Raw genomic sequence first — 12,014 nt, 5'->3', positions numbered from 1 at the left:
CTATATTAATAGAAACTCAAACAACTCAACAATTTTTAATTTGACCAGTATAAATATTAAATTATCTTTAATAAATAATTTTATTAATTTATGTGTGTAAATTTCAAAAAATATGAGTATAAATTATATTAACTTATATATACAACCTCTAATAAATATAAGTACAAATTATATGTTTTTTGTTTGCAAACACCTGCAAATATGAGTGCAAACATCACGTAACATTGTTCTTGTTCGGTAGGTCGGGTACCGGACGGTTTGGGTCAGGATCCTGAGGTCAACGCCTCGGATGGTGGAGGAGCTCGTCTGGTCGTGGATTCTTGGTTCCGGGTGAGCGAGGTCCCGAGCACTTCTGATGGAGAGGGGTGCCACCTGCAAAGACACTCCGACGCCCTTGTCAGAATATGTGCAGGCGGAGAGGGAATGATGTGTGAGTGTGACGTACCTTGGGGGGAGAGCCAGTCTCCCCCTTATATACATGTCAGTAGTGGGCCCCTTCAATGGCCAGGCCCATACCCTCAAGAGCGCTGTCCTTCGGCTGTGTGCAAGCCGTACGGGACGCGTGTCCGGGTCGGGCGGAAGGCGGATTATATGGCCGGCGAGAACTCGGGTCGGGTCGACCCGCGCGAGTTTGGGCCAGGCCGTAACAGTGCCCCCGACGCGTCAGCGATGGCCGTGGGGGCTATTGGTGGCGCGTGATGTTCATCCTCGTGCGTTGTCGTCGGGTCGGCTGATCGTGGGAGGGACGCGTCTCTTGCGCGCGTCTCTTGATCTGCTGTGGCATCTGTTTGCCGTTTCGTTCTCCGCGCTGGGCATTTAATGCTCATAATGATTTGAAAAAACCCGCGCGCAAAGACTATTTTGCCCTCGCTTCCTTTCGCGCTTTTGGGGGTGGTTTTTAAACAGTTTTCCCCCTATCTACTCCCCACTCTTATCACTTCCAACTTCTTCTCTCCCTAACATCCAAAGCTTCCTGCGCGAACTCCTTCCTGCTTCAACTTCCAGCCCAGATTTCTTTCATCGTTCCAGGTAATCTTCTGATTTCTCCCTTCTGGTGTCTGTGTTATGCTCTGTTATTGTGTGATTTGTTGTTTGCATCTACTGCATGGCTGGTTTTATTTTTGTTAAGAGGTTTTTCCAGTGTTGGGATAGGTGGGTTAGGAGAGGGGTACCATTCCAGGATAGGCCTTTTTGGGTGGTTTGTGAGGTAGGCGTAGTTTTTAGCCGTATCTGGTCATGATTGAGTTGAAAAGGCATAGCTTCCGAGTTTTTTCCGGGTTCCCGACCTCATAGACTAACGGAGTGGTACCCCGCTGTAGGTATGCCTCGTGTTGTCTCCCGGTCTTCCGGATCCGCTGCGGCTTACGACCCGTATGCTTGGGTGACGGACGATATAAGGAGTTCACCCAACCAGATGGACTTGGAGGAATTATTTTAGCCTTTTTGAGGATTCCTACCATGGTTTCAAAGATAAGTATTTCAAGGTTCGCCCTGTCAAGGGTCGCCATCCCTTCTGGTTGTCGTTAGAGGGAGAGCGCCTTATCCAGACTTACTGGAGCTTTGGCGCGGGGTCGAATCCTTTCGTGAAAGTGTCGTACAAGAGGTTGTCGGCTGTAGATAAACAGATAGCGGACGTTCTTTTTGCTATCTTTGAAAAGAATCCCGTGAACCCCCATCTTCTCATGGGTGAACGGGAGGCCGGCCGGAGCTATATTCGTGAGTTCTTTTTCTCGTTTGTATATGTTTCTTGCTTCTTATGTTTGTCGGTTTGACGGTTAACGTTCTTGTTGTTTGGTGCAGTGGAAATGTCTGCTACCGTGACTGGTCTCGAGAACCTGATGAAGACCTTTTTTGACGCTAGTGATGATGAGAATGCCGGAGAGAAGGATGCCGGCAAGTCGGAGGGCCCATCAGGGGAAAAGACGGGCCAAGCTTCCCCTGCTCATGATACCGAAGCGTCGGGAAAGCAAGGCTTGGGGGTCAGGCTTCCCCTTTTCACGAAGAGGGACCTGCAGACGGGCAGGCGACTCACACCCCTCAGCCAGATAGTGACGTGGAGCTTATCCACACTCCTAGGAAGCGAAAGATGTCTTCTAGCCCGGAAGGGGTCCTTACCGTAATGGAGAGGAATTTTGATGCTTCTAAGTTCATTGATTCCCAACTGATACCGGGGACAGAAGAGCACTTTCATGCAACCGAGCTGTCCGGGCAGGCGAGGTGGATGTATCGCACCTTGCTTCGTGGGGCCGTGATAGCTCGGAAGGCCGAGTTTGAGTTATCCGGTATGGAGGCGCTTCGGAGGAAGCTTGAGTCTTCTGTTAAGGCGAACAATGATTTTAAGGCTCAAGTTGAACTCCTCCAAGGTCAGCTGTCCGAGATGGGGGGGAAGCTTAATGCTGCTGAGGAGAAGTCCTCGTTTGTTGCGGAGAGGTTGAAGGCGTCCGACGAGACCGTGGCCCGGCTTCTTGAGCGTGAGATGACACTGGAGGGTCAACTGAACGCCGCTCAGGGCCGGGTTGTAGCGTTGGAGAGGGAACGGGAGCAGGCTATCTCAGAGGCGAAGGCCGCCAAGGCAGAGGCCGTTGAGCTTAAGAAGAAGCTTAAGGTGGCCAAGGAACAAGGGAAGAGTGCCATCTTGATGACCGAGGACGCCCTGAAAGCTCAGCTGAAGATTGCTGCTCCTGATTTCGAGACGTCGTCAATTGGTGTTTTCAAAACTATCCAAGACGGGAAAATTGTTGATATGCCGAGAAAGTGACGTCTCATAACTTAGGATATTTTGTAATGTATTTGTTGAACAACTTGTTGGTCCTTTGTCGTTTTGTTTGCCTTGAACAATTTTACTTGTCCGTTGTGTATTTTGACGCTTTGTAAGTTATCGTTGTTTGGTTGCTATGATTTTTTGCTTGTTTCATTATTTTGTCGTGTTGTCGTTTTCGTGTTACCGTTCATTCTGGGCGGGCTTATGTCTTGTGCCCGTCTTGCCGTTTTCATATTTGGTAGCGGTTCGAACCGATTCGGTCGTGTAGTCGTCGGATTGGTTGAGGCCTATGAGCCGTCTGGCTCCCGGGGTGATCAGTCCCGGGATGCCGTTTTAGATTAAGTCACGAGGGACAGATATCAAGTAAGAGAGTTTTAACGAAAAATAAAAATTTGAACAAGTAAAAATTACTCGACAGTTGGGTAAGTATTTGACAAGGTAAGTAAACAAGTTGAATTAACATGTGGATGGGGCGAATACTAACTCTCTGGCTAGGCTCTCTGGTCGTTGAGCCGGTGGGTCAGGAGTAGAACCTCTTTAGGTTGCTTGCGTTCCATGTTCTGGGTATTTCCTTGCCGTCCAGTTTTTCGAGTTTGTAAGCGCCCTTGCCGAGTACCTCCCTTACCCTGTAGGGGCCTTCCCAATTTACCGCCAGCTTGCCTTCTCCTGGGGTCGGGACGCCGATGTCGTTGCGTCGCAGGACGAGGTCCCCTTCTTCGAAGTCTCGTTTGAGGACTTTTGCGTTGTAACGCAGGGCTATTCTTTGTTTCAGCGCCGTCTCTGTTAGGTGAGCCATCTCCCTTGTTTCTTCGATCAAGTCTTTCTCCACCGCTTCGCTCATGCCCGCGAGGAGTAGTCGAGGGCTTGGTTCGCCGATTTCAACTGGTATTACCGCGTCGACCCCATAGGTTAGGCGAAAGGGGGTTTCCCCCGTGGCGCTTTGCTCGGTTGTCCGATAGGACCATAAGACGGAGGGGAGTTCGTCGGCCCAGTTTCCCTTCTTGTTGTCTAGGCGCTTCTTTAGACCAAGAAGGATGACTTTGTTTGCGGCCTCTACCTGCCCGTTTGTTTGGGGATGTTCTACTGAGGAGAACTTTTGCTTTATCCCTAGGCCAGAGAGGAATTCCACGAACTTCTTGTCGGTGAACTGGGTTCCATTGTCCGAGATAACGACCTCTGGGATGCCGAAACGGGTTATCACCTGCCTCCACATAAACTTCCGGCAGTTGGAGGACGATATGGTGGCTAGTGGATCAGCCTCTACCCATTTGGTGTAGTAGTCAATGGCCACAATGAGGTATTTGACTTGTCCTGGGCCGACCGGGAAGGGTCCCAGGAGATCGACTCCCCATTGCGAGAAAGGACGTGTAGTCGTTAGCGAGCTTAGCTCGGAGGCTGGTGCCTTGTGGAAGTTGGCGTTTTGTTGACACTTTGTGCATTTTGTGACAAATTCCTTCGAGTCCTTCATCATTGTTGGCCAGTAGTATCCTGCTCGGATAAGCTTCCTTGCTAGGGCTTTGCCCCCGATGTGATGCCCGCAACACCCTTCGTGGACTTCTCTAAGCACGTAGTCCGTTTGATCGGGGTGCAGACACTTCAATAGGGGCTGGCTAAGTCCCTTTTTGAATAGTTGTCCCTGTATGATTGCGTATCTGGCCGCCTCCCTTCTTAAAGCTTTGGCCGCCTTCTCATCTTCAGGTAACTTGCCGAGTTCCAGGAAGTTGGTAATGGGGTCCAGCCATGAGGGGCTCGCCTCCGTCAGGTGGAGGGCGACCGTTGGTTCCTTCACCATGCCCTGGATGAGCGACCGGTTACCCGATCCTGGCTTTGTGCTCGCTAGCTTTGACAAAAGGTCTGCTCGTGTGTTCTTTTCTCTTGGAACGTGCTGGATAATGACCTCCTGGAATTGGCTTGTCACTTGCTTAACCTTTTCCAAGTACTTTTGGAGGAGGGGGTCTCGGGCTTGGTAGCTTCCGTTTACCTGCGAGGTGACGACTTGGGAGTCACTGCATACTTCGACCCTCGTCGCACCGACTTCCCGAGCCAGCATTAGTCCGCCTAGGAGAGCCTCATATTCTGCTTGGTTGTTCGATACTGGGAACTCGAACTTGGTAGATTGCTCATAGATGACCCCTGCTGGGCTTTCCAAGATGACCCCGGTGGTGCCGCCAAGATTCGCTTGAAGTGGTTGAATGCCTCTTCGCACGCTGGGGTCCATTCGAACGTCATTCCCTTTCTCATTAGATTGAAGAAAGGTAGGGCCCTTGCCGCCGATGCGCCGAGGAAACGGGACAAAGCTGTCAATCTCCCAGCAAGTCTCTGGACGTCTTTGATGCAACCCGGACTCTTCATTTGAAGGATGGCTTGGCATTTTTCGGGATTGGCTTCCACTCCTCTTTGAGTGATCATGAAGCCTAGGAACTTTCCGGCCTCCATTGCGAACGCGCATTTGAGTGGATTAAGCCTCATGCCGTGCTGTCGTAGACCACATTCGACAACCAAGTCGAGTAATCCAATTCCCGGATGAATCCCGCTTCTAAGAGGCTGGCCGTTTGCTTGGCTACTTCGTCTGCCCTTTCCTGCGACATTTTCCTCCTTCTCTGTGCCACTGGTTTGGCTCCTGCCTTTACGGCCAGGTGATGCGACATGAGCTGGGGGTCTATTCCTGGCATGTCGGCAGGCGTCCAGGCAAAGAGGTCGGCGTTAGCCCTGATCATCTCCATCAAGGGCTCCTTTATTTCGTGCGGGAGGTTCCTGTTTATGAATGTGAACTTATCGTGCTCCTCGCCGACTCTGAACTTTTCCAAGTCTCCTTCTGGCTCTGGTCTGGGTTTGTCGTCTACCCTGACGTCCAGGTCGGCCAGGAAAACCCCTGACGCCTCCTTTGATTTTTTCCTGAGAGAGAGGCTGGCGTGGTCGCAAGCGACTGCCGTTTCCAAGTCGCCTCGGAGGGATCCCACGGATCCGTCATCGGCGATGAACTTCATCACCAGTAGTTTCGTACTGATAGCTGCCCCCAGGTCGTTAATGGTCTTTCTCCCCAAGATGATGTTATAGGCCGTTGAATCTCGTAATATTACAAAGTCTGCCATGATTGTCCTTCGTCTTTGCCCTTGTCCCACAGAGGTCGGGAGTGTGATGATTCCGTCTGGCTTTATGAAGTGGTCTCCTAACCCTACCACACCGTGCTGGTGGGTCGTCAGGTCGGAATCTCTTAATCCCAAGGCATCGAAAACGTTTCGGAACATGATGTTTGAGTCTGCCCCCGTGTCTACCAGGATTCGTTTGACGAGGCCGGTTCCGACCCTAGCCGTGATGACCATGGGCGGATTTTCCGGCGCTTCGTCGAACCATTGGTCCTCCGGGCCGAAGGAGATAGGTGGGAGACCCTTAAGACCTCTACTAGGTGGGGTGGAGATCGCTAAGACCTTGGCATCTTTCTTCTGCGCCGATTTCGACCTCGGGGCGGTATTCCTGGCCGTCACCACGTTTACCACTGTGAGACCGTGGTCGTCACCCTCTGGCTCCTGTCGTCGTCTTGTTGGTCGGGATCTGTCCTCGTTGTCGTTGTCCCGGTTGCGTCTCCTTGGTTCCCTTATAAGGTGGGAGAAGTCGGCGAGTTTTCCGTCCCTGATAGCTTGCTCGAGGGCATCCTTTAGGTCAAAGCAGTCTTGGGTCTTGTGCCCGTAACCCTTGTGGTACTCGCAGTAGAGGTTCTTGTTTCCTCCCGTCCTGTCCTTCAGTGGTCGGGGCTTCGACAGTATCCCCTTTTCTGCTATCTGTTGGTAAACTTCAGTGATTGATGCCGTAAGGGGGGTGTAGTTGGTGAACCTCCCAACTCGGGGGAACGGTTTGGATGGTTTGCTTGGACCGCCGTCCTTGGCGTGTTCCTTTGGTTTTTCTCTGGCTTCGAAGTGCCGGGATTGGTTGTAGGCTGGCTGCCGTTTATTGGCAGCCACGACCCGGCTGACTTCCTCGTCATTAATGTATTCTTTGGCCACGCACTGGATCTCTTGCATCGTCCAGACGGGCTTCGTGGTGAGGTGTTTCCTGAAATCCTCATTTGACAGCCCGTTCGTTAAGCACGTTTCCTGAAATCCTCATTCGACAGCCCGTTCGTTAAGCACACACTTGCCACTGAGTCCGTCAGACCGTCAATTTCCAAGCACTCGTCATTAAAACGGTCCAGGTACTTCCTGGTCGGCTCTCCGGTTCTCTGTGTCACCCCCAGCAAATTGATTGGGTGTTTGGCTTTGACAATCCTAGTTGTGAACTGAGCCAAGAAGGCGCGGCTGATGTCGGTAAATTGGGTCACCGAGCCTTGCGGGAGGTTGTTAAACCACCGTATTGCCGGGCCCGCTAGGGTGACCGGGAAAGCGCGACATCTGACCTCGTCTCCCACCCCTTCTAGGTTCATCCTGGCCTCGAAGGTCGTCAAGTGTTCCAGGGGGTCTTGTGTTCCGTCATACTTCATGTCTGTCGGTTTGTCGAAATGTTTTGGTAATCGGACCTCGAGTACAGAGCGGTGGAAAGGGGTCGCTCCTATTATGACGGGTCCTCGGGCAGTCCTTCTCGACTCATTGTTCTCGCGGTGACGTTCCTCATTGCCTCTGTTCGACGCGCGCCGCCTTTCGTGTCGGACGTAGATAATGGGGTCGCGACTTCTTCTTCTGGGGCGTATCCGTTCCTCAGTGCTCTCCGACTCACATTGGGGGCTCGGCGTGCGCCTCGAGCGGCTTCTTGAACGGGAACGGGTGGGGCTCCGCTCTGGGGAGCGTTGGTCGCGCTCTCTTTCTGCTAGTCTGCGCTCTAAGTCTTGCATTCTGTGGCGTAGTTCTTGCATTATCCTGGCGTGGTTGTCACCCGTCCCCCCGAAGGGGCGCCTCTCGTGAGTCTGCGTCGCATCCCTCGTGGGCGACCGTTGCTGCTGCCGGGATTCCGTCGCGACGGCGCCTCCCCCGAGTATGGGAGGCGCTACCTCGGAACCAGTCCCAGTCTGGACCAGTACGAAATCCATACACGTTCGATCCCCACAGACGGCGCCAATGTTCGGTAGGTCGGGTACCGGACGGTTTGGGTCAGGATCCTGAGGTCAACGCCTCGGATGGTGGAGGAGCTCGTCTGGTCGTGGATTCTTGGTTCCGGGTGAGCGAGGTCCCGAGCACTTCTGATGGAGGGGGGTGCCACCTGCAAAGACACTCCGACGCCCTTGTCAGAATATGTGCAGGCGGAGAGAGAGTGATGTGTGAATATGACGTACCTTGGGGGGAGAGCCAGTCTCCCCCTTATATACATGGCAGTAGTGGGCCCCTTCAATGGCCAGGCCCATCCCCTCAAGAGCGCTGTCCTTCGGCTGTGTGCAAGCCGTACGGGACGCGTGTCCGGGTCGGGCGGAAGGCGGATTATATGGCCGGCGAAAACTTGGGTCGGGTCGACCCGCGCGAGTTTGGGCCAGGCCGTAACAGTTCTATTTATATATCAAACAACATAACCTATAAATATTGCATGAATTATTTTTATTTACTTATTTATTTATTTTGTTAACATATAAGCTACTTTTCTATTTAAATATATACTAATCAAATTTGTCTATAAAATTCAATGGCATTAGTATAATTTTCAATTCAAATTCCAATCATTATATATTTCAAATTGGATGGACTTGTCACACTGATGATCCAAACTGAATCATTGTTAAATGCATCATAATTGCTGGAGCCGTTTTACTTTTACTCACAAAAATGATAAAATGTTAAAAGAATAATTGAAGACACACTATAAAAATTCAGCCCGGGAATAAGGCTAATGAATTTAGCCTTTAGGTATAAGGCGTAAGGGCAATAGTACACCGGGGACATATATTTAGGTATAAGGCTAATGAATTTGTTTCCATTGAATGAAAGATTCGACGACTTGGGGAAAAAGGTCTACTCTTTGGGGATGAAGCATTTTGTGCCGTCGAATTCTGTATACCCTACATCAACTAGACATAGTCCATCAGGGGGTGCTGGTGGAGCAGTGGCACGCCGGCACGTGGCATCCATGAGCTGCAGCAAGGCATCATCTTCAGCACCAGCGGCAGCTTCTCTAATTGAGGTTGCCACAAGGACTCGAACCATCTACAAAATATGGCGAATATAAACTAACACTGGGACTTTTACTCTAACCAAAGAAAGAGAAAAAATAGTTACCTTGCGTAAAAAGCGATTAGCTACCAGCTCAACGCACATAACCCGTGTTTCTTCATTGTAGTCCTATAAATATAAAGTGAAACTAAAAACTAGCGAGAGTAGGAAGGGCAATGAATCTTCAAAATGTTTAAATGACACAAAAGAATGGGAATGCATATTCATTAAGCTTTTCAAAAAGTAAAACACCTCAGAGAAAATAAATACAGTCATAGCAAATGGGCAACCAAAGTAGTATAAAAAGGATCGAAAAATGAATCACAAATTCACAGAGATTCTAAAACTGATATTGACTTACAGTAGCCAGTCTTATCTCCGTAGCTCTCGCATGGTAAAGAAAACACTCAGTTGGTGGACCTCTGAAACAGAATGACAGTTTATGGTCAATTCAGTGAAGTAAAGCCACCCTTATGAATGTCTTTTGAGCACCAAGGAAGTATGCAGGTGGACTAGCTAATCCTTGAGTGCTCCCTGTTCAAACATACTATTCTAAGTTCCCAAAAACAAGAAAAGAGGAAGTCTTGTAAAAGAAGACAACCACATATTTTCCTCTGAGAAAAGCATACAAAATGTAAAATACTAAAATGGATTCATATATAGTCCCAACTTAAAAAAAAAAAACATCACATATTCTCCCCCTTCCTTTTTGCTACGTATAAATCTCTTGGAATAAACGATCATGTATAAAGTTCAATAGAAGATAATTAAATTGCTAAAAGAGATTAAAATTTACGCAGCAGGTTCTTACTCATTTCTTGAAGCTTTTGTATCACGGGCAAACATCTTGTAGGATAACAATTTTCCTTCTAATTGTTGCAAAAGCCGGTTTACCTTTCTTACACTGAACACATAAGATTTCTGTTCACTTTCTAGCTCATCCTTGTTGGCAGAATCATGAACACCATTACATCCGTTATTGGCACATAAGTCCTCATTTCCACCACTTTGGTCCATGTAGTCTTCATCAGTGAGAGGGAAAATATAAAGGTAACGTCTCCATTTGGCTGAGAAATTAGGATGAAAGGCACGGGATACCTACAATAAGTCACAATATTTCTGTTGTGAGATTAATTGTTCCTTAAATAGCAGAGAATTCAACCTGCAAGACATGTTTCCATTTTATTTGTTCACTTTTGGACAAGGTAATTGATATTTCCATCAAAACATTAGCTACAAATTGCAGCTTAAAAAGAATACTACCTCAGAAACTGATACGACCCTAAGTTTTCCGGGTGCTGCACTATTGATTGCATCCTCAACCTCTCTTGGTTTAACATCCTTCCTCCAAGTATCTGCAGGTAATGAGGGGAAACAGGCTTGAAAATGACAAATCCTAATAATGCTACAAAGGATCCTCCTGTTCCCCAACCATCCATGTACAAGCCCAGAAGAAATGCCAAAAAAAAAACTAATTATGTAACTTCTACAGACATTTCCATTCCTTTCAAGGCATGCCAACTATATACTACCATGGAAAAACAACCTAAAAATTCGACCCCCTCCAGTCATCAGAAATTACTTACAGAAAGAACAGACTTGTTGAAGTGCTGTCACCCCTTTGTCAGTACGACCTGCAACAACAGCACAGCCTTCAACAGGCAAACCTTTGTCCTTGAGCAGTTGAGTTTTCTTTTCATCAACAAATTTGCCAAGTGAACCTTCTACTATACTGCATTGAGAAAAGAGTACAAGAGCAAGAAGTGGATTAGTTAACTAAACAAATTCGGAAAGATAATTCAGTAAAACATACTTTTAACAAGTAATAGGTCATGGATTTGTCATAGACATCATACTAATGTACAAAAGAGAGTGAATTTTGTAACGATAAAGCCCAATTTGCTCATTTCTTAAGTCCGTAATAAGGGGGAAATGCTCTTGCCTTTGAACGGTACTCAATCCTGGTTGCTTTTGCCACCCATCAAAAGAAGCCCCGTGGTATGAAAGAACAATTTTGAAAGTCACTCTTGCCCACCTTCCATGGCGCTCTTCGGATGAAACACTTTCCAACTCAGTCCAATCAGAAAGTGCTGGAATTCCAGTATCATTATGATCAAGAACTGTCTGTTAGAAAGTCATAAATCAAGAACAATAAACACACAAATACTCGAAGATAATCAATCGCGCATACATAATCATGCATGATCTTCAAGCAGAAGCAGCACATAGCATCAAAGCGTATCAAACCTCAAAGGACACCAATGGTGACAATGCAAGAAGTTTTATCACTAAACAGCAGCAACTAAACTTTGCAATGCATTACATCCAAAGCGGAAGGATTAAAATGAGAATCTAAGATGAAGCACCTGAGGGCCAAAAAGAATTGAAAAAGAGTGGGTGCCACGAACAATATTGAGATAAAAATCGTTGACTGGGTGCCAGGGCCTTGCATACATGAATTGGAAGCTCTCCCTAGCGGTCCATCTGACGTATTTTGAGGGAAGGGTATGGTTGTAGTGCACGTGACTTTCAATCTCTACTTCGCTGTGCTTATCCTTATTCATATCCATATCCATCTGGTGCTTGGGGCGTCGATGTCGATGTCGATGCAGCAGGGTTCTGTGGACGGTTATGGTGGTGGTTATAAATCGCCGTCGGAAAGGGGCTCCCGGAGATGTGTGAAAAGGAATGAAAATAGATGTGTATTTGACAATAGCACTCATCCAGGGACAGTTACAGACTTACAGTACTAAGTTACTAACATGCTTCAGTGATCTGGGAAGTAGCGCCGTATTTTCCCGTTTCTGCTCTAAGCTCTCAAATCAGTAAATCGCATCGCTACTCAGCCCTTTCCAAACAGAACAGCACTTCGTTCCAGACATTTCATTTTCGGATCACTCCCTTTGTATAGCTTTTCCTTTTCAAATTTATTTTAAATTCTAAAAAGAATCAACTAAAAAAAGAATTGATTATTTTTTATTTTTATTTCTAAAAGTTCGAAATATTGGTAAATACATCTATAAATAAAATTAATAATTAAGTATTTTTATCGTTTAAAAATTATTTTTTTTATAGGTGCAAAATTAAATTCGTATCTATCTATTAATAAATTAAACCAAAAATATTTT

The 12,014-nt window shown here is 47.6% G+C and overlaps 1 protein-coding gene across 4 annotated transcripts; it reads right to left on the bottom strand.

The window, feature by feature from the left end:
- On the bottom strand, window positions 8,389-11,779 carry LOC107630655 (tRNA pseudouridine synthase A). 4 transcript variants are annotated; one of them, XM_021119048.1, is made up of 9 exons: window positions 11,632-11,777; window positions 11,253-11,505; window positions 10,829-11,010; window positions 10,473-10,618; window positions 10,150-10,241; window positions 9,698-9,984; window positions 9,248-9,308; window positions 8,953-9,015; window positions 8,389-8,880 (listed from the first exon to the last, which is right to left on the bottom strand). In XM_021119048.1, the coding sequence occupies exons 2-9, from the start codon at window positions 11,460-11,462 to the stop codon at window positions 8,689-8,691; spliced, it is 1,233 nt and encodes a 410-aa protein (XP_020974707.1). In that variant the 5' UTR covers window positions 11,463-11,505; window positions 11,632-11,777; the 3' UTR covers window positions 8,389-8,688. The 4 variants fall into 4 exon arrangements, with proteins under 4 accessions (XP_020974707.1, XP_020974706.1, XP_016189344.1 ...); XM_021119047.1 differs by having other exon boundaries at window positions 11,253-11,616; window positions 11,668-11,763; XM_016333858.2 differs by having other exon boundaries at window positions 11,253-11,778.

The sequence above is a fragment of the Arachis ipaensis genome, chromosome B03 (assembly GCF_000816755.2).
Source record: "Arachis ipaensis cultivar K30076 chromosome B03, Araip1.1, whole genome shotgun sequence".
Lineage (NCBI taxonomy): Eukaryota > Viridiplantae > Streptophyta > Magnoliopsida > Fabales > Fabaceae > Arachis > Arachis ipaensis.
This window is presented reverse-complemented; position numbering and strand designations above follow the sequence as displayed.

What these genes read in the sequence shown, in the direction of transcription:
- LOC107630655 (XM_016333858.2), bottom strand. Translation starts at nt 11,609, where the DNA reads ATGAGTGCTATTGTCAAATACACATCTATTTTCATTCCTTTTCACACA. An exon ending in ACAAAAGCTTCAAGAAATGA is followed by an intron (nt 9,309 to 9,697) that starts GTAAGAACCTGC and finishes ATTCTGTTTCAG; the next exon opens with AGGTCCACCAACTGAGTGTT. An exon ending in CTAATCGCTTTTTACGCAAG is followed by an intron (nt 8,881 to 8,952) that starts GTAACTATTTTT and finishes CATATTTTGTAG; the next exon opens with ATGGTTCGAGTCCTTGTGGC.